At 38.8% G+C, this 20,504-nt stretch overlaps 1 protein-coding gene across 8 annotated transcripts in view; it reads right to left on the bottom strand.

The window, feature by feature from the left end:
* The window catches only part of LOC124781255, a 186,948-nt gene that overhangs the window by 128,932 nt on the left and 37,512 nt on the right, over nt 1-20,504 (bottom strand). For 7 of the 8 annotated variants that reach the window (XR_007015951.1, XM_047253846.1, XM_047253845.1 and 4 more), the window contains exons 4-5: nt 9,481-9,621; nt 9,083-9,385 (exon numbers count right to left, since the gene is read on the bottom strand). Coding sequence is in view for 7 of the 8 variants with exons in the window: in XM_047253846.1 (XP_047109802.1) it covers nt 9,083-9,385; nt 9,481-9,621 (444 nt within the window). In the remaining variant the exon portion in view is untranslated. The remainder of the gene's footprint in view (nt 1-9,082; nt 9,386-9,480; nt 9,622-20,504) is intronic. The other variant, XM_047253851.1, reaches the window with a different exon arrangement.

The raw sequence follows: 20,504 nt of genomic DNA, 5'->3' as shown, positions 1-20,504 counted from the left end.
TGTGGATCTATTGACGGAGTTCAGGAACTCTTGCTAAGACCGATGTTTACTCTCCTGAATTATTCTCCTCACCTTAGCCCGCACCATTTGGAGGTTGCAATATTCATTTATGTAGGGCACCAATTTGAATCTTCTTATAGCTGTCCTCCTGTCCCTGATTGCAAAAAGACACTCATCACTTCACAAGATGACAGGCTGTCTCCTACATATTACCATGGACTTCAGGATGGATGCATGAGTAGCATGATGGATCACAGTTATAATGTGATCCACCCAGTCCTGGACACCGTCACAATGCTCAAAAACACCTGACCGCCTGTAAAGCATCCAGTTACCCTTTCTGAACAGTCATCTAAGTGGTTTCCTTTCGAGATCTGCTCGATCATGCAGATGGATCCAGACAGAGTAGTGTTCGTATGTCCATCCTTGTGTTAAACGGTTACAAAGACTTCCGCCGTTCAATATGAAATGAAACTTAAAACACCTGCACCAATTTCTTTTGAAATTAATTTAATTATGCAACCAGTCTTGGTGATCGATTAAACCATCGTCAGGGCCCTGTGTAAAAAAAACAACAATACCTACATACTTAGATTAACAAACATACTAGTAAACGGACAGTATAACATTTGAGAATCAATAATGTCCAAGGGAATTTACACTAAATATTTGCCAACCGGCAAACTGAACTGGATGCTACATCAGTGTTAGTGAACCATTCAAATGTAAAACGACAGCAGTTATGAAATTTTATGAATATTAACTGTGAGAAACATATAAAAGTATAAGGTCATACAACAGTAAAAACTAATCTAGTTATTGGAGGTCAGGAACATACACTGATCTGAGATACCGTTAGGTTTCTCGTACTTAGGAAAAACTAAAATGTAAAACTAATATAACACACCATAACAAATTACAGTGATGCACACAGTTTTAAAATATAACATGAGAGATAGACACAAGCAAAATACCATCATTAAGAGGATAGTCTATGGGTAAATAGGTGTGTAGTTAGGTGACACAATAGACTTCAGATTCCTGAAGTACACCTACAAAATTGTACGGAAATTTCTGTAGAGTATTATAGATACATGAAAAGATGTTTTCAGTGAAATCAGAAAGCAAGTAATCCAAAAAAATGTGCACTTATATGACAAGTAGTCCTTGCAAGAGACAAGTCAGAGGATAGAGTCAACTATCATCAGTGATTCCTATAAAGGACAAGTGGTCAAAACAAAAATTAATAAAAAAATGTTGAGGTAGAAAACATCAAGACTGTAATGAGGGAAAACAGTTATGTTGTATGCAAACAAAAATGTGTCACGGAACCAAATACAAACAAACACCTACAGTGCAACATACTGAGAAATATATAAATAATATGCCAAAAGATAATTCCATGTACGATGCACAAGATGACAACACGAATCTATACATCTATTATGTAATAATATAAAACTGTTACAACTGAACATATATGGGAAAATACTATAAACAAACACCTATTTTGTATTATACCACAAATGTACATAAATATATAACTACATGTCACACAATAAATACAAGGAAGTGTCTATTGACACATAGTCAACATGGGTTTAGAAAACATTGTTCCTGTGAAACACAACTAGCTCTTTATTCACATGAAGTGCTGAGTGCTACTGACAAGGGATTTCAGATCGATTCCGTATTTCTGGATTTCAGGAAGGTTTTTGACACTGTACCACACAAGTGGCTCATAGTGAAATTGCACGCTTATGGAATATCGTCTCAGTTATGTGACTGGATTTGTGATTTCCTGTCAGAGAGGTCACAGTTCGTAGTAATTGACGGAAAGTCATCGAGTAAAACAGAAGTGATTTCTGACATTCCCCAAGGTAGTGTTATAGGCCCTTTGCTGTTCCTTATCTATATTAATGATTCTGGAGACAATCTGAGCAGATGTCTTCGGTTGTTTGCAGATGACGCTGTCGTTTATCGACTAATAAAGTCATCAGAAGACCAAAACAAACTGCAAAACGATTTAGAAAAGATATCTGAATGGTGCAAAAAGTGGCAGTTGACCCTAAATAACGAAAAGTGTGAGGTCATCCACATGTGTGCTAAAAGGAACTCGTTAAACTTCGGTTACACAATAAATCAGCCTAATCTAAAAGCTGTAAAGTCAACTAAATACCTAGGTATTACAATTACGAACAACTTAAATTGGAAGTGCCTACAATACGCTTGTCTGTCCTCTCTTAGAATACTGCTGTGCGGTGTGGGATCCTTACCAGATAGGACTGACGGAGTACATTGAAAAAGTTCAAAGAAAGGAAGCATGTTTTGTATTATCGCGAAATATGGGAGAGTGTCGCAGAAATGATACAGGATTTGGGTTGGACATCATTAAAAGAAAGGCGTTTTTCATTGCGATGGAATCTTCTCATGAAATTCTAATCACCAACTTTCTCCTCCGAATGCGAAAATATTTTGTTGACACCGACCTACATATGGAGGAACGATGACCAAGATAAAATAAGGGAAATCAGAGCTCATAAAGAAAGATGTAAGTGTTCATTCTTTCCGCGGCCTATACGAGATTGGAATAATAGGTGGTTCAATGAACCCTCTGCCAGGCACTTAAATGTGATTTGCAGAGTATCCGTGTAGATGTAGATGTAGAATGCAGGAAACATCAAGACAGTAATGAAGGCAAACAACGTGTCTTATGTGTCCAACAAATGCGTTGAAGAACCAGACAAATAACTGCCATTTATATCAAGAAATATATATGTAATACATCAAATGGGTAATTTCCTGACAACGTGGACAAAATTTAAGGGTGAATCTATCCTTGTATCATATGATAAAATTACAATAGGACACCATCAGGGAATATACTAAAGACAAATATCTATCTTGTACAATATCAGAAATATATGGAATATATGTAAGGAACCAGAAACTAATATAGCTAATGCCATCAAGTGATGGGGTAGTCTTGTAAAAACAAATACCTATGTCATAAATCAGACCTATGTGACCAGGTAAAGATTCAGACACTACTATAAAATAACTCCAACAATGTGGTGTAGCAAACATTAATATAACACATCAATGAATCGAATTAAGAACAGGTGATAGGTCTAAGAATATTAATCTGTATGTCACACAATAAATTTAAAAACCAGGAGGTACTACAAGCAAACATCTGTGTCATACGATATCTAAAATATTACACAAAAGTAAAACACAGGAGTGTAGAGCAGCATAAAAAGATCACATTAACAGCCAAGTACAAAATACTTTGCATAAAAAGAATATTCATGTATGTAATGAGAAACAAATAAAATATTACCATGTGGAGTTACACGTCAATACGTAGTCAGCAAAATGTTAGCAACATCTAAAGCAATCAGAATCAACTTGTGTGTGAACATCCAGGGATGTTGGTATATTACAACAAACTTGTTTGTCTATATCTGTTTCTTCAACACATTCGTTGGATACATACATGTTGTTTGCCTTCATTACTGACTTTATGTTTATTACCTTAACTGTTTTGCATTTACTGTGTGACATGTAAATATATATTTACATAAATTTTTGGTGTTATATAAAATAGGTGTTTGTCTATAGTATATTGCCTGTATATGTTCTACTGTCAAGGTTTTATATTATTAATGATATATGGATACTTTCACTCTTTCATTTTGTACACCTTATCTGGATATTATCTTTTGATGTGTTACTTATATATTTTGTGGTATGTTGTGACATAGGAGTTTGTTTATGTCTGGTTCTTTGACACATTTTTGGATACATATGACATTTCAGTTGTGTGGTTTTGATTTTTCTCTGTCCTTGTGCCTGGGTGATGAGGTGAAGGAGATTGGAGGGGCTTCCTGAGTCTGGTGACAAGGTGTCAAAATCTATTATGTCCTCCTTGTAAGTAAGATATGCCAGAGTTGTATCTGATGGTGCCCAGGACATCTTTTGACCCAAATGTCGTGATTCTTTCCCTGCTCTCTTTCCTTTCAAGGATGATGGGGAAAGGGGGTACTGAAATGCACTCTGGGGTCCTTTCTTGATGCTCACTGTGAAAATGTTGCTGGTCTCAGGTCTTTACTCACTTTGCTTTGATAAGTACAGGTGCTTGTGGTGGATAATGGTGTGCTGGACATTGGATGTGTCATAGGTATCCACCTTGGGAACAGGTTTCTGCACCACGAAAGCATACAAAGTGGCAGATACAGGTGGTTTTGTCACCTTATATTCTTTTTTGGCTTCTGCATAGATCCACTTGTTCACTTTCATTTCATAGAATTTGTGTTCCTCAGCAAAAACAGGGCAGTCTTGTCTCCAGATTGGATGGCTCCTAGAACTGTTAATGCATATAGCTGGAGACATGCAATAAGTCCCAGATTTATGGGTTGCCTTTCCACACTTCCCATAGGTCACTTCACGTCCAGAACCCAACATTGTATGGCCTGTTGGCTGGCATTTGTAGCACTGGATAGGGTTAGGCACTTAAGGCCTCTGCCATAATGTGTTCAGGCAGCATTGGAGAACTGAAGGTCATAACAAATTTCTCCAATATCCCTTTGTGTTCTTTGGTCCACATTAACTACCACATGTTATGCCCATTCTTGTTTGAGTTCTGAGAGGTCTATCTCCATAATAACATGGCATATGAACACACCCTTGCTTGAGTTGGAGTTATGTAATTTTTTTTTACTTCCTAAGAAGTTTCAACCAACAAGGAACAATTTCATAAATGCTTACTACACTTTAAGCTATCAGAAAACACTTATAATCCTTTATGAATATATAACGGAGATACTTTTCAAATGCCCTCTCCTTCCTCTTCATCACTACAAACACATTCTAAATTATGACTCCTTGAGCCCCATTACTAAATACAGTTTGATTATCAACCTGCCTCATTTGTCTGGATTAGTGGGCTGGAGTACTCCCAGATTTATTTTATTTTTATTTACACATCAAGTTCCATAGGACCAAATTGAGGAGCAAACCTCCAAGGTCATGGAATGTGTCAGTACATGAAATTACAACATAAAAGTAATAACAGATAAAAATAAATGTTCATGAACCTGAAAAAATGTCAGTCCATAAGTTTAAGTACAAGCTATCAGTACAATAAGAATCAGCTTAATTTTTCAAGAAACTCCTCGACAGAATAGAAGGAGTGACTCATGAGGATACACCCATCAACTGGGAGTTGAAAAATTTAATTTCAAGTGTTCCATCTTTTTCCCATGTGCAGCTAGGGCAGTAAGGGTCCACTCAGACAGAATGCTGCTTGCCTGAGTAGCCTTACACAACTGAGATGGGGTGGGTCCCAAGAGTTTGCCTGCTAGTGACTGTTCCACCTCAAGAACCAGGTATCTTATCAGTGCACAGCACACTTTGAGATTGAGGGGTTATTTATAGAGGATTTACCATCCTTGCAATATGGGCAGTTAAGCCAAGATTCCTATTGTCTCTGACACACAACGTCCCACCACCGCGCACGCCCAGAGCTTATGGTAACAGAGGATTTGCAGTGCTCACTAGATCCCAGCTCAAGAATTTCAGGGTCATCAAGCCTGTACCCAGCAGACAAATTCTGAGCCCCTGAGGACCGTACACAGTACAAAATGCTGTAATATGTGTTCATGTCCTTACGCATTTAGACTTTACTTAAGAACAATAATGCCACCACACCAATCATGAAAAACAACCCCATACCATAACACTGCCTCCTCCATATTTCACTGTTGACAGTGCACATGATAGCAGGTAATGTTCCCCACGCATCTGCCAAACACAAACTCCTTCATTAGATTGCCACAGAATACAGCGTTATCCGTCAGTCCATATCACTCCTTTCGAGACATATGCTGTCCAGAGGTATTGTTCTTTATGCCACCTAATGCATCATTTAGCATTTACTGCAGAAATGAATGTTGTGTGTGTCTCTCTTTGACCGATGAAGGCTGCAGCCAAAAGCTGTATGTAGCATTTACTGCAGAAATGATGTGACTTATAAGAGCAGCTCAACATTGTAGTCCAATCTTCTTAACTCCCTACACGCTGTTATTGTGCTAGCTGTACTGTTAGTAGTGTTTCGGAAGTCATTAGTGATTCCTTCAACTGATTTCATACCATTTTTTTGCAACCAACCTCTGGTATGTGTGTAGATCCCTGTCTGACAGTACATTAGGTCTGTCTGGAATTGATTTGACAGTGGTTTTTCCTTTGTATTCCCACCTCACAATCACATAACCAACAGTTGAACTGGGCAGCTTTAGAAGGGTTGAAATGTCCCTTGTAACATCCCCTTCAGCTTTAAAATACATAGACCACTTTCAGAAGATGCCACAGCAACAATTTGTAGCATTTATGACATCGGTTTTCAGGAGCCATTGTTGATTAAGAACAGAAGCACTGCAATACAATTACATTTGTGATTTTTAACCCTTCTTTCACACAGTTTCATATTTATGTGCCACTAAAGAACTGTTTAAGATCAAATCAACTTTCCTATGAACATTGTGCTAGGTGCCCTACAAAGAGAAATTCAAACATTAAACTGAGAGTGGGTGAGACTGAGAAGACGGTTGGCAAAAGGGCCTGAATAGTGACATTGGTGTGCAGCAGCAGTTGCCATGCATATTGGCACCGATGAGGTCGACACCAGTATCGATCTGAGCAACATCTTTGAACTAAGCAAAACATTATCTTTGTGTAGATCTGCCATCCAGTTCTTTGTAAGCCTTACTTGTGTAAAGAGGTGAATAAATGAACTCCTGATTATAAAGTGTTGTTTGGTGTATCTCACCCGAGCATCCACCTCACTGCTGACCCCGAGTTGTAACGTCTTCCATTTTTGCCGTTTTACCGTGTCCGTGGTCTCCGCATCGGTTATTTTCGCGTGTATTACATCAACACAACATTTGAATAATGGCTTCGAACCCACGCCTAACGCCGGATTTTGTGATCGACATGCATCATGTTGCGGGCAATATACACCCGCCAGGACCGCAACACGATGCCTCTCACTCGTCGATTACGCTGATTTCGCCGGATGTTTTCATGCCTGCAACAATAAGTGAGATTAGGAGTGTGCATGACTCTGGCTATCAGACGCCTTTGTTCCCGCCACATGTGCCCTCCCTCATCGACGGTGGAGTTACCTCTTACGGATCTCCGTGCAGTGTGGGATCAATGCCAATTTCTGCAAATGCTTCACTGGTTAACCTACCACCGCCAGGACAACGGTTTGCCACACCGCAATCCGTGCAGTACCACGCGGATTCCTGCAATGTGGCCCGAATTGCTTTGTTCACAGGTCAATCTCCTCAGCATCTGACCACGCCCACGCCTGCCTCAGTTCAGCATCAGCACATTCCTTCCTGCTTCAGTACCTCGGCTTGCAACAGGACCAATGGCTTGTTATCTGTGTCTGACCTCCATCTCCGTCCTACTGCTACGCCTCAGTGTTTTGTGCCACGACGTTCACCTTATCCACACACCGCTTTGAGTGAAGTGACTATGAACAGTGAACATTCACACATTCTGCCCAATGTTCGACATCATTTTCCTCACTGTGCTTCTCGACAGCCCGCACCTCCGCAACCTCCCTGCAACACAGGTGGCTCCACCTCCGATCGCACGTCAAGCTTTCTGCGGACTGGCAGCGTTTTGAAACTTTGACCTTTTTCTCACCTGTCACCCCCACGCCGGCTCCAGTCGAGCTTCTGCTTCCGTTCTCAGCACATCTCGGTGCCTCACACGCGTCAGCCTTCCGCGTCGCGACGGAATGCGCTCTACCACAACGCGTCACCTTCACGCTGCCACCCAACCAGCCGTCGTTGCCACATACCCTGGAGACACACTCTCCTGGAATACTGCAGCATGCCCCAACAAATTCAACTCACGCTGTTCTTCCGAACGTTCTACAACGCTTACCGATGCTGCCGCTGTTCAATCCCAACAGGACAACAACCTGGTTCAAAATTGTGGACGAAGTGTTCAACCATTTCAAACTCGATGAATCAACCAGATTTCTGTGCCTTATCACCCACCTGCACGACCAGGACGACTTGATTGCTGACCTGGTCGACGCCGCGGACTCAGCTACCCGGTACACTCTAACCAAAAAGACAGTTCTATGTCGGCTTGCGCACTCAACTGAGACAGCAATACGGCAAGTGCTCCACATCAAGCAACTAGGCAACAACAAACCTTCACAACTTTGGAGATGGCTACGGGCCCTGGTCAGCGACGATCTACTGTCTGACACAGCTCTCCTCGCCATCTGGACAGATAAACTACCTCCTCACATCCGCTTTACTTCTTACATAATCAATATAAATAAAAATGCTCTCCAGTGGTATGTTACAAGTATGAAGATTACACTACATATCTTACACCATGTTTGAAGTCACTGAACTCTCCTTACTGACCCATTCTGCTGTTACTGTTTCTCTACTGACAACACTATACTTCACATGTCCTTTTCTACTGGCAGAACCTCTTGTGGCATCCAGTGGTCAATTCTGCATTACACAGTGTTGTCTGGATACTTTTGATCAGATAGGGTATGTAGTGATAAATTGTGTACAATAAAATTAGCATTTTTTACTCTGTTCTCATAAAAACTATAGGCTGATATATGGTGCAATACAACATAGATGTTTCAAAGTGAAAGTAACACTATAAATGTATGTAACATTTGCTGGTCTGTAAATTATATACAATGAGTTCACAACTAGAAAATTGATTTGGTATTGCCAATACTTTCAAATTACGTCTAATTAGTACAGAAGGGAAAACATTATAAATGGAAACTCACAAATAATTAAACTGATTTTGGACAAAGACCTGTGTCACAATGTATTCTTCTTTAATTACAGATATTTATTCCATGATTTCTATTACAATAACTTCCTGTCTTCTAACAGATGTACTGTTGTCATTACGATGTACAAAGCTACCAGATCATATTGTTCATCTACACTGCAGAAGCTCATGCATCACACTGCTCTTTATTACTTCACAATACTGTCACTTATAGTTGTTTTTAACTTACCTCATTAAATCGAGATAAATGGCTGTTCTTGTGACTGCTCTGATTACTTTCCAATGACGTTTTGCTTTCCCTTCCTGAAGCTTCTGATTTCTTTGTACTTGAAACAGATCTCATTACTGTGGACTTTCTTTTCATGGCTGAGTTTTCATTGTACATAGAGAATCTGCTCACCAAAGGAAATTTTCCACAGTTCCTAAATGTTTTTTTATCATATATTCTGTTATCAGTTTCATTCTGCATGCTTAAACTTTCACTTGAGTCAGGTATAAGCATCAATAAATCTCTGCAATATTTTGCAATCTCCTGAATGCAACATAAAATTATGGCCTCATTTAATGTGGTAATACTTATTCATGTAACAAAAAAATTAACTTATAAGGTGACTGTTTTACACTTACATCACCAGAGTCTTCACTTCCACAAGATATCACGCCTGATTTTGAGGAAATTTCAGTAAGTTCAATAATTAATTTCAAAAATTCCCTTAGTTTCTTTGGTATGCACATTAATACTGAAGTTGGGATGTGGTTCAAAACTGCCTGCAAAGTGAAACAATATTTAGTTTGGCAAAAAAAAAGTAAAATAATGAAATAAAAGTAACTAACTTAGAAATTTAATATTAAAAGAATATCAACAATGCAAGAAAAGCCAGATTGCTACTTACCATAAAGAAGATACATCAAGTTGCAGACAGGCACAATTAAGAGAGATTTACGTATAGCTTTTGTCCACAGCCTTCATCATTAAAAGAGAGAACACACAACATTCACAGACACAAGCAAGCACACCTAACGCACACATGACAGCAAACACTAGCCCGAATGCTGGAGTTGGCAGTCATGTGTGCATGAGGTGTGCTTGACTGTGTGTATGAACGTTGTGTGTGTGTCTTTTTGACCGATGAAGGCTGCAGCCAAAAGCTGTATGTAACTCTCCTTTAATTGTGCCTGTATGAAACTGAACATGTCTTCTTTACGGCACGTAGCAATCTGTCTTTTTCTACATTGTTGATATTCCTGTCTGAAGTAAAAGAGAGAACACACAACATTCACAGACACAAGCAAGCACACCTAAAGCAAACACGACTGCCAACACCAGCCAAGAATACTTTTCTCATGTGTTACAGTAACTTAACAGCCTGTTCCACTGAATCCTGAGACATTTAAATCTATATCTATACTTTGAAAGCCATCGTGAAGGGCATGGCGGAAGGTCCTTCCCATGGTTACACATTAAAATAGAATATGACACAAGCAAATGTATCAGATATAAAAGTTTCTTCCGTTTCCATTCACATATGGAGTGTGGAAACATAGATTGCTAAAATTTCTCTATCTGCAGTCTAATTAGGGTATGTCTTCACAGTTCTTACAGGTGTGGTATGTATGGCGTAGTAGTTTATTCCTCGCTTAATATGGCTTCTGCAAACCCTTGCAAGTAGGCTTTAATGGGACAGATAGTATCTATTTTCAAGCATCTGCAAGTTCAAATTTTTCAGCATCTCAGTGGCTCTCTTCCTTGGGTTGAACAAACTGATTACATTCACACTGCCCTTCTTTGTATATATGTTGAACGTCTCCTAAAGTTATATTTGGTATGGGTCCCAAACATGTGAGCAGTATCCCAGGATGGACAGCACAGGTGTTTTGTAGGTAGGGTTCTATCTAGACTGATTGTATTTTTCCCAGTGTCCTACCAATAAGACAAATTCTACCACCTGCCTTCCTTACGAGGTGGAGGAAGTGAAGGTAGAGATTATAATGTCTAATGTCCCATCGACAACAAGATTATCAGAGAAGGAGCACAAACTCAGCTTACGGAATGATGAGGAAGGAAATCGGCCATACCATTTTGAAGGAACCATCCCAGTATTTGCCTGAAGTGATTTAGGGAAATCGTGGAAAACATAAATCAGGGTGGCGGGTTGCAGGTTTGAGCTGTCGCCCTATCAAATGCGAGTCCAGTGTCCTTATCTATGACTGAGTATGTGTAGTCATTCCATTTCATATTCCTATAAATTGTTACACCCACGGGTTTCTATTAGTTGACCAATTCCAGGTATGACAATACCAACATTGTGGTCAAGAGGTACTACACTTTGCAATTTGATGTTGCTGTAGTCTTCAGTCCAGAGACTGGTTTGATGCAGCTCTCCATGCTACTCTATCCTGTGCAAGCTTTTCCATCTCCCAGTAACTACTGCAACCTACATCCTTCTGAATCTGCTTAGTGTATTCATGTCTTGGTCTCCCTCTACAATTTTTACCCTCCACGTTGCCCTCCAATACTAAATTGGTGATCCCTTGATGCCTCAGAATATGTCCTACCAACCGATCCCTTCTTTCAGTCAATTTGTGCCACAAATTTCTCTTCTCCCCAATTATATTCAATACCTCCTCATTAGTTATGTGGTCTACCCATCAAATATTCAGCATTCAACTGTACCACCATATTTCAAAAGCTTCTATTCCCTTCTTGTGTAAACTATTTATCGTCCATGTTTCACTTCCATACATGGCTACACTCCATACAAATACTTTCAGAAACGATTTCCTGACACTTAAATCTATACTCTATGTTAACAAATTTCTCTTCTTCAGAAACGCTTTCCTTGCCATTGCCAGTCTACATTTTATATCCTCTCTACTTCGACCATCAACAGTTATTTTGCTCCCCAAATAGCAAAACTCCTTTACTGCTTTAAGCGTCTCGTTTCCTAATCTAATTCCCTCAGCATCACCTGATTTAATTAGACTACATTTCATTATCCTCATTATGCTTTTGTTGATGTTCATCTTATATCCTCCTTTCAAGACACTGTCCATTCCATTCAACTGCCCTTCCAAGTCCTTTGCTGTCTCTGACAGAATTACAATGTCATCGGCGAACCTCAAAGTTTTTATTTCTTCTCCATGGATTTTAATACCTACTCTGAATTTTTCTTTTGTTTCCATCACTGCTTGATCAATATACACATTGAATAACATCGGGGAGAGACTACAACCCTGTCTCTCTCCCTTCCCAACCATTGCTTCCCATTCATGTCCCTCGACTCTTATAACTGCCATCTGGTTTCTGTACAAATTGTAAATAGCCTTTCGCTCCCTGTATTTTACCCCTGCCACCTTCAGAATTTGAAAGAGAGTATTTCAGTCAACATTGTCAAAAGCTTTCTCTAAGTCTACAAATGCTAGAAACGTAGGTCTGCCTTTCCTTAATCTATTTTTTAAGATAAGTCGTAGGGTCAGTATTGCCTCACGTGTTCCAACATTTCTGCGGAATCCAAACTGATCTTCCCCAAGGTCGGCTTCTACCAGTTTTTCCATTTGTCTGTAAAGAATTCGTGTTAGTATTTTGCAGCCGTGGCTTATTAAACTGATAGTTCGGTAATTTTCACATCTGTCAACACCTGCTTTCTTTGGGATTGGAATTATTATATTCTTCTTGAAGTCTGAGGGTATTTCGCCTATCTCATACATCTTGCTCACCACATGGTACAGTTTTGTCAGGACTGGCTCTCCCAAGGCTTTCAGTAGTTCTAATGGAATGTTGTCTACTCCCGGGGCCTTGTTTCAACTTAGGTCTTTCAGTGCTCTGTCAAACTCTTCATGCAGTATCATATCTCCCATTTCATCTTCATCTACATCCTCTTCCATTTCCATAATATTGTCCTCAAGAACATCACCCTTGTATAGACCCTCTATATACTCCTTCCACCTTTCTGCTTTCCCTTCTTTGCTTAGAACTGGGTTTCCATCTGAGCTCTTGATATTCATACAAGTCGTTCTCTTATCTCCAAAGGTCTCTCTAATTTTCCTGTAGGCGGTATCTATCTTACCCCTAGTGAGATAGGCCTCTACATCCTTACATTTGTCCTCTAGCCATCCCTGCTTAGCCATTTTGCACTTCCTGTCGATATCATTTTTGAGACGTTTGTATTCCTTTTTGCCTGCTTCATTTACTGCATTTTTGTATTTTCTCCTTTCATCAATTAAATTCAATATCTCCTCTGTTACCCAAGGATTTCTATTAACCCACATCTTTTTACCTACTTGATACTCTGCTGCCCTCACTACTTCATCTCTCAAAGCTACCCATTCTTCTACTGTATTTCTTTCCCCCCTTCTTGTCAATCTTTCCCTAATGCTCTCCCTGAAACTCTCTACAACCTCTGGTTCTGTCTGTTTATCCAGGTCCCATCTCCTTAAATTCCCATCTTTTTGCAGTTTCTTCAGTTTTAATCTACAGTTCGTAACCAATAGATTGTGGTCAGAGTCCACAACTGCCCCTGGAAATGTCTTACAATTTAAAACCTGGTTCCTAAATCTCTGTGTTACCATTATATAATCAATCTGGTATCTTCCAGTATCTCTAGGCTTCTTCCATGTATACAATCTTCTTTCATGATTCCTGAACCAAGTGTTAGCTATGATTAAGTTGTGCTCTGTGCAAAATTCTACCATGCTTCTTACTCTTTCAATCCTTACCCCCATTCCATATTCACCTACTACGTTTCCTTCTCTTCCTTTGCCTACCACCGAATTCCAGTCACTCATGACTATTAAATTTTCATCTCTGTTCACTATCTGAATAATTTCTTTTATTTCATCACACATTTCATCAATCTCTTTGTCATCTGTGGAGCTAGTTGGCACATAAACTTGTACTACTGTGGTAGGTGTGGGATTCGTATCTATCTTGGCCACAATAATATGTTCACTATGCTGTTTGTAGTAGCTTACCGGCATTCCAATTTCTTTATTCATTATTAAACCTACTCCTGCATTACCCCTATTTGATTTTGTATTTATAACCCTGTATTCACCTGACTAGAAGTCTTGTTCCTCCTGCCACCGAACTTCACTAATTCACACTCTATCTAACTTTAACCTCCCATTTCCCTTTTTTAATTTTCTAACCTACCTGCCCGATTAAGGGATCTGACATTCCATGCTCTAATCCCTAGAACGCGAGTTTTCTTTCTCCTGATAACAACATCCTCCTGAGCAGTCCCCGCCCAGAGATCCCAATGGGGGACTATTTTACCTCCGGAATATTTTACCCAAGAGGATGCCATTATCATTTAACCATACAGTAGAGCTGCATGCTTTCAGCTGTTCATAGTACATGCACAGAAAGGCCGTTTTGGTTAGTGTTTTAAGGCCAGATCAGTCAATCATCCAGACCGTTGCCCCTGACTGAAAGGGCTGCTGCTCCTCTTCAGGAACCACACGTTTGTCTGGCATCTCAACAGATACCCCTCCGTTGTGGTTGCACCTACGGTACGGTTATCTGTATTGCTGAGGCATGCAAGCCTCCCCACCAACAGCAAGGTCCATGGTTCATTGCAATTTATGAAGAGTAAAATTTTACATTTCTGTACATTTAAAGCAAGTTGCCAATCTTTGCACTACATCGAAGTCGTATTAAGATCTGACCAAATATTTCTGCAGCTTTTTTCAGAAAAAAAACTTCATTATGAATGAGCCTCATCTGCAAAAAGCCTGAAGTTACTATTAATACTGCCTGCCCAGACTTTATCGCACAACATGAACAGCATGTTCCCAAAACAAATCTGAAATTACTTCTACATTTGTCAATGGCTCTTGATAGAAAGTAGCAGATAACATCCTCCTTACAAAGAAATCCCAAATCCAGTCACACTTTAGTTTGATACTTGCGAGCTAACATCCCAAAGATGTTTGGGCTCAGAGACGGTTCCCTTTCATCGTAATGTCTTGGCTCAAACTCGCCTAAGGGTTGAACCGCGTGTGTCGCATTACACGCCCTAAATTAGACACTTGTGACCTTTGGTTAAATTGTGTGGCTGATGTCAAGTCTGCAAAGTTGTATAAACATACAAGGTTAATATAACATATAACAACAGTAATAATAATATCGGGAGCTAAATTAACGACCCATAAATCATGTAGGCCACACAGTTGCAATTTGGTTAGAATAATGTTTATTCAGAAAGCAAACTAATAGCAAAAGTGGTCGTATTCAGAGTTACTGTTACACTCAAGCACATATCCGTTTGACACAGTTCGACCATTCACAATCTCATCACGAAACACAAGTCTAATACTCCACCTCAATATTTACACGAAAAATTAAGAGTTCACGCAAGGTGCGCGGCTGCTCACCACTCAGAGACTAAGTCCCGCGATACCACACAATGCAAAATTTTCTAAGTCGTTTCACGTCCTAGCTGCCTAAAGACCAACTGTTCGCTTTTGTGCCTCAATCCGAACTGTCCACTTTGGTGTCTCCAGCCAAATTGTCCCTCTGCCCGTCCCCAGCCACGTTTCCCGCGCACAGAATATTGCTCAACTGACTAGGGCAGTTTCCTTTCCTGAAACCGTCCATCTGATTGGCTACAGCTTATTCTACGTTATTTTACACTTTAAATTATTTAAATATTCAAAGCTTGACCACTTTCACATTCTAAATGAAGTAACAATAATATCCATTGCAATATCCAAGTAACAATAATATCCATTGTTAAATTCTTTTACAGAAAACTAATACAATTTCCTTCTTAACTTTGAGTGTCATGGCCAGTAGCCTTGCAACAATGTACTTTCTGATAGATAAATAAATAAAGAACAAAAGTAACTATTATGCACTAAACTTTATAACAAATTGCTACAGCTTATTCTAAATTATTTTACATTTTAACCTAATGGTTCAATAAGGTGTCATGCTGTCATTGTTCAATGTGTTTTGTGTGAAGGACATGATGATCTGATGATTAACTGAAAATACTGATAATTTACTATATCTTTTAAATAAATGAAGTTACACAGTTGATATTTACAACATTTGTCATTTTAATTATGTACTTCTATATAAAATGTAAATCATTAAGATCGACTAAAGCATTCAGATTTTAGCATTCAGGTCTTTGTTACAAAACTTGTGAATTTCATTTTTACAGTAAATCCTAAACTATTATAGATATGATCAATATTCAAGTTTTATTGGGAACACCATGAAAATTTATGAAAGATGGTACATTGAAATTACTGTGACTTCATTCCCTGCATTACTACTGAATTAAATAGTTTCCATAAATGTTTCCCTTTATGGCCGATCTTAGGTCCGCCATATTTAGCACTGCTACATCTCCCTGGCTGCAAATGCCTTCTACTGCGTTTCCCTATGACGTACTTTCTCATCTGTCTCACTCACTCACTACAGTGTTTAGGCCTCAATAGGCAATAGACACCTGTGAGTTTCCCCATCACATGGTGAATCTGCACCCTTTGTGGCACACAATCCTCGACGAGAGGGTTCGTTTCACAATTCCTGAAGGCTGACTCTTTCGGCCATATACTTAAAGGAGAGCGAAATGCTCATTAACTCACATACTCAATACAATAGTACTTCCATTAATAAGTTTTGGTATGACACTGAATCAAATGCTTCTTGAAGTCAAGAAAAACTGCCTCTATCTGATTGCCTTGATCCATGACTTTTAGGATTTGAAAAAAAAAACTGTAAGCTGAGCTTCACAAAACCAATGTTTCTGAAATACATGCTTATTGGCATGTAAGATGTCATTCAAGATACCCCACTATGTTTGAGTTCAGACTATGTTCTTATATTCTGTAACAAGTGAATGTTAGTGACATTGAATGGTGGTTTTGTGGCCCGTTTCTGCTGTCCTTCTTGTACACAAATGCAGCCTGTGTTTTCTTTCAACTGTGGATACAATCTACAATTTTATTTATGGCTATTATGTTTTCAGCAACTGTGGTATATACTTTTAGCAAAATAAAAATCTGCAAAATTGGGATATTTTGTTGCATTTAACCGGTTTCGACAGATTAATCTGTCATCTTCGTAAGTACAAATCTTTGAAACATTGCCATACATACATACAATGTACAAAAAGTGTATTACAAAAACTGACTTGTATAACACAGAGAAGCAGATGTCAGTATCTTCATCAGCGAAGCATAATGACATGATACATCACAAACGTATATAGTGTAAGCAATAATTATAACCACAGACTGATTACTTATATACAGAGTCAAGTTGTGTGCAAACAGCAAGGAACATACATAAAAGCACATAAAAAGTATAACTAAAGAATATAAAAAGCAAGTTACATATCAAATAAAAAGGAACTGCCAATAAAGTCTCAATATAAATTTTAGGTTATAGTTCTGAAAAGGTCTGGTATAAAATTTTTTTTTTATTACATTATCATCCAGCACTGAGTAAGTATCTTGTAATACAATTCTTGTACTTTGCATACATATACAACCAATTTCTAATGATTTGTATTTTTCTAAATTTTGCATACTTCTGAAGATGATAGATTAATCTGTCAAAACTGATTACATGCAATAAAATATTCCAATTGTGCAACTGACAACTGAATTTTATTATGAGAAAATATGGTGCACATTTTGTTTGAGGGATATCTGTACTATTAAATAAAGACAATTTGTTTGCTGTTTAAAGTTGTTACCAAAAATTTCAAAAAGTACCTGACCAAGTTATTTTCAATTTTTACATGATGCTAGAATAAACATTAGGAGAGACACAGGGTGCATTTTTAAAAATATATACAGTATATAAGTACATATATACATAGGTAATGCTGTTGCCAAAAATCTTGAAAAGTTCTTGACCAATTTACTTCAAATTTTTATGCAATACTCTAATGAACCTTAATAGACACATAAGCTACAGCTTTTAAAATATAGATGGTATACAGCTAAATATTCAAAAAACTACATTACTATACAAAAACAAATTAATGTTTACCATTGTCACCAAAAATCTTAAAAAGTGCTCGAGTTACCTGCTTCAAATTTTTACTCAATACTGTAGCAAAGCTTCGAACAAACATAGGCTACACGTTTTTTTAATGGTGGTATCTAAACACATATTTAAAACCTAGATTATGATACAGAATGGTCAGAACAGTACGAAAAGCTTGTAAGGGTGTTGCACAGTAGGTTTTGTTGAGAAGTAATTGTTAAGAAAAAAATTCGGTATGTTGTGTCGTTTATGAAATGTGAAATGTGTTTTATTCATCTCAGAATGTACACAATTTCAGAACATATGAGTTAATTAGTATTGAAGCTAGCCAGTCAGATCATTATACGTGCAGAGACAGTGTTGCTAAATATCTGGCTTCCTAAAACCGAACAAGAGAGCGATACAGCAAATGGACAGGGGTGGTAGTAAGGATTGAACCCAAGCCATCATCTATATTATGAGAACAATTGGCACTAATTGCATCTGATGGGACACTTGAATTTGCATGCACAATGGCCTGATTGGCTAACTTCAATGCTAATTAACTTGGAAATGGTGCAACGTATCAAACTGTTTTCTTAATAATTATGTCTCAGCTCAATCTACCCAGCAACACCCTTAGAATATTTTCAGACTAATCTGAAAAGTGGAAAAGTTGTACATGATATTCTAATAAACATTCAAATGGATATAGCCTGTATATATTTTTTAAACATGAATAGGTTTTCTATTAAAACTGAATGCAAGAAAGAAAATGCTACAGTATGCTGAGTAGCCAAAACGTTAGGTTTTGTTTTCTTTCTCACAGTCAGTTTTTACCACAGTAGCAGGGCATTTAAACCATTAGACAAATTGTTTCTCTCGCATATATTCTTTCTCATTATACAGGGTGATTCAAAAAGAATACCACAACTTTAGGAATTTAAAACTCTGCAACGACAAAAGGCAGAGCTAAGCACTATCTGTCGGCGAATTAAGGGAGCTATAAAGTTTCATTTAGTTGTACATTTGTTCGCTTGAGGCGCTGTTGACTAGGCGTCAGCGTCAGTTGATGCTAAGATGGCGACCGCTCAACAGAAAGCTTTTTGTGTTATTGAGTACGGCAGAAGTGAATCGAAGACAGTTGTTCAGCGTGCATTTCGAACGAAGTATGGAGTTAAACCTCCTGATAGGTGGTGTATTAAACGTTGGTATAAACAGTTTACAGAGAATGGGTGTTTGTGCAAACGGAAAAGTTCTGGACGGCCGAGAACGAGTGATGAAAATGTAGCACGCATCCAGCAAGCATTTGTTCGCAGCCCAGGAAAATTGACTCGCAGAGCTAGCAGAGAGCTGCAAATTCCACAATCAACTGTATGGAGAGTCCTACGAAAAAAGTTAGTTATGAAACCTTATCATCTGAAATTGGTTCAAGCACTGTCTGCAGCTGAACGTCAACTACCCGAGGCGATGGATCGGCCGCCAGGCAGCCCGTGACAGAGCACTTCATCACTGGCCTCCAAGAAGCCCTGATCTTACCCCCTGCGATTTTTTCTTATTGGGGTATGTTAAGGATATGGTGTTTCGGCCACCTCTCCCAGGCACCATTCATGATTTCAAACGAGAAATAACAGCAGCTATCCAAACTGTTATGCCTAATATGCTACAGAGAGTGTGGAACGAGTTGGAGTATCGGGTTGATATTGCTCGTGTGTCTGGAGGGGGCCATATTGAACATCTCTGAACTTGTTTTTGAGTGAAAAAAAAAAACCTTTTTAAATACTCTTTGTAATGATGTATAACAGAAGTTTATATTATGTTTCTTTCATTAAATACACATTTTTAAAGTTGTGGTATTCTTTTTGAATCACCCTGTATATAACTGTAACAAAAATTATATGCGTAGCTATGTGCTGTTTTGTCTCTTCCTCGCACTAGACTTTAACGGAAAATACGTAAGTTGTAGTTATGGCTTATCAGCCTGTGATTAGAGTATCACCATAGAATCTGAATCACCCACAAATTTTTAATCCTTTTCATTTGCACATTAAAACTATGCAAAATATTCTCATTGAAGCTACTATCCAGCAGCAGAGGAGATCTCTCATACATTTATACTAATGATCCCAACTGATTTACTTTTGCCATTTCAATTCCTAATCAATGTTTTGTTGGCTATAAAAATAAACATGGGTGAAGATCAGTGAGAGGGGTGGGGGAAGAATATGAACATGGCGAGGGGAAAGGAGGAGATGGACAGAGGACAGGAGGGGAGGTGGAGAGAGAGAGAGAGAGAGAGAGAGAGAGAGAGAGAGAGAGAGAGGGGGGGAGAGAGAGGGAGAGAGAGAGAGAGAGAGAGAGAGAGAGAGAGAGAGAGAGAGAGGGGGAGAGAGAGGGAGAGAGAGAGAGAGAGAGGGAGAGAGGGAGAGAGAGGGGGGGAGGAGGAGACAGACATAGAGAGGGGCAGGAGTTGATGTGCAGAGAGGAGGGGGAGATAAACAAAGAGAAGAGAGATGGGGAGATGTAGAGTGAGAGTGGGAGCAGGAAATCAGGATGTATGTCAAATTCCCGCATGTATGGGATTGCCAGTATGGAATATTTTCATCAAAAAGCCAGCTAATTCAGCTCATCTGCAAATTCTGTATAGAATCTCATATCACTC

This window comes from Schistocerca piceifrons, chromosome 1 (genome assembly GCF_021461385.2).
Source record: "Schistocerca piceifrons isolate TAMUIC-IGC-003096 chromosome 1, iqSchPice1.1, whole genome shotgun sequence".
Classification (NCBI taxonomy): Eukaryota; Metazoa; Arthropoda; class Insecta; order Orthoptera; family Acrididae; genus Schistocerca; species Schistocerca piceifrons.
This window is presented reverse-complemented; position numbering and strand designations above follow the sequence as displayed.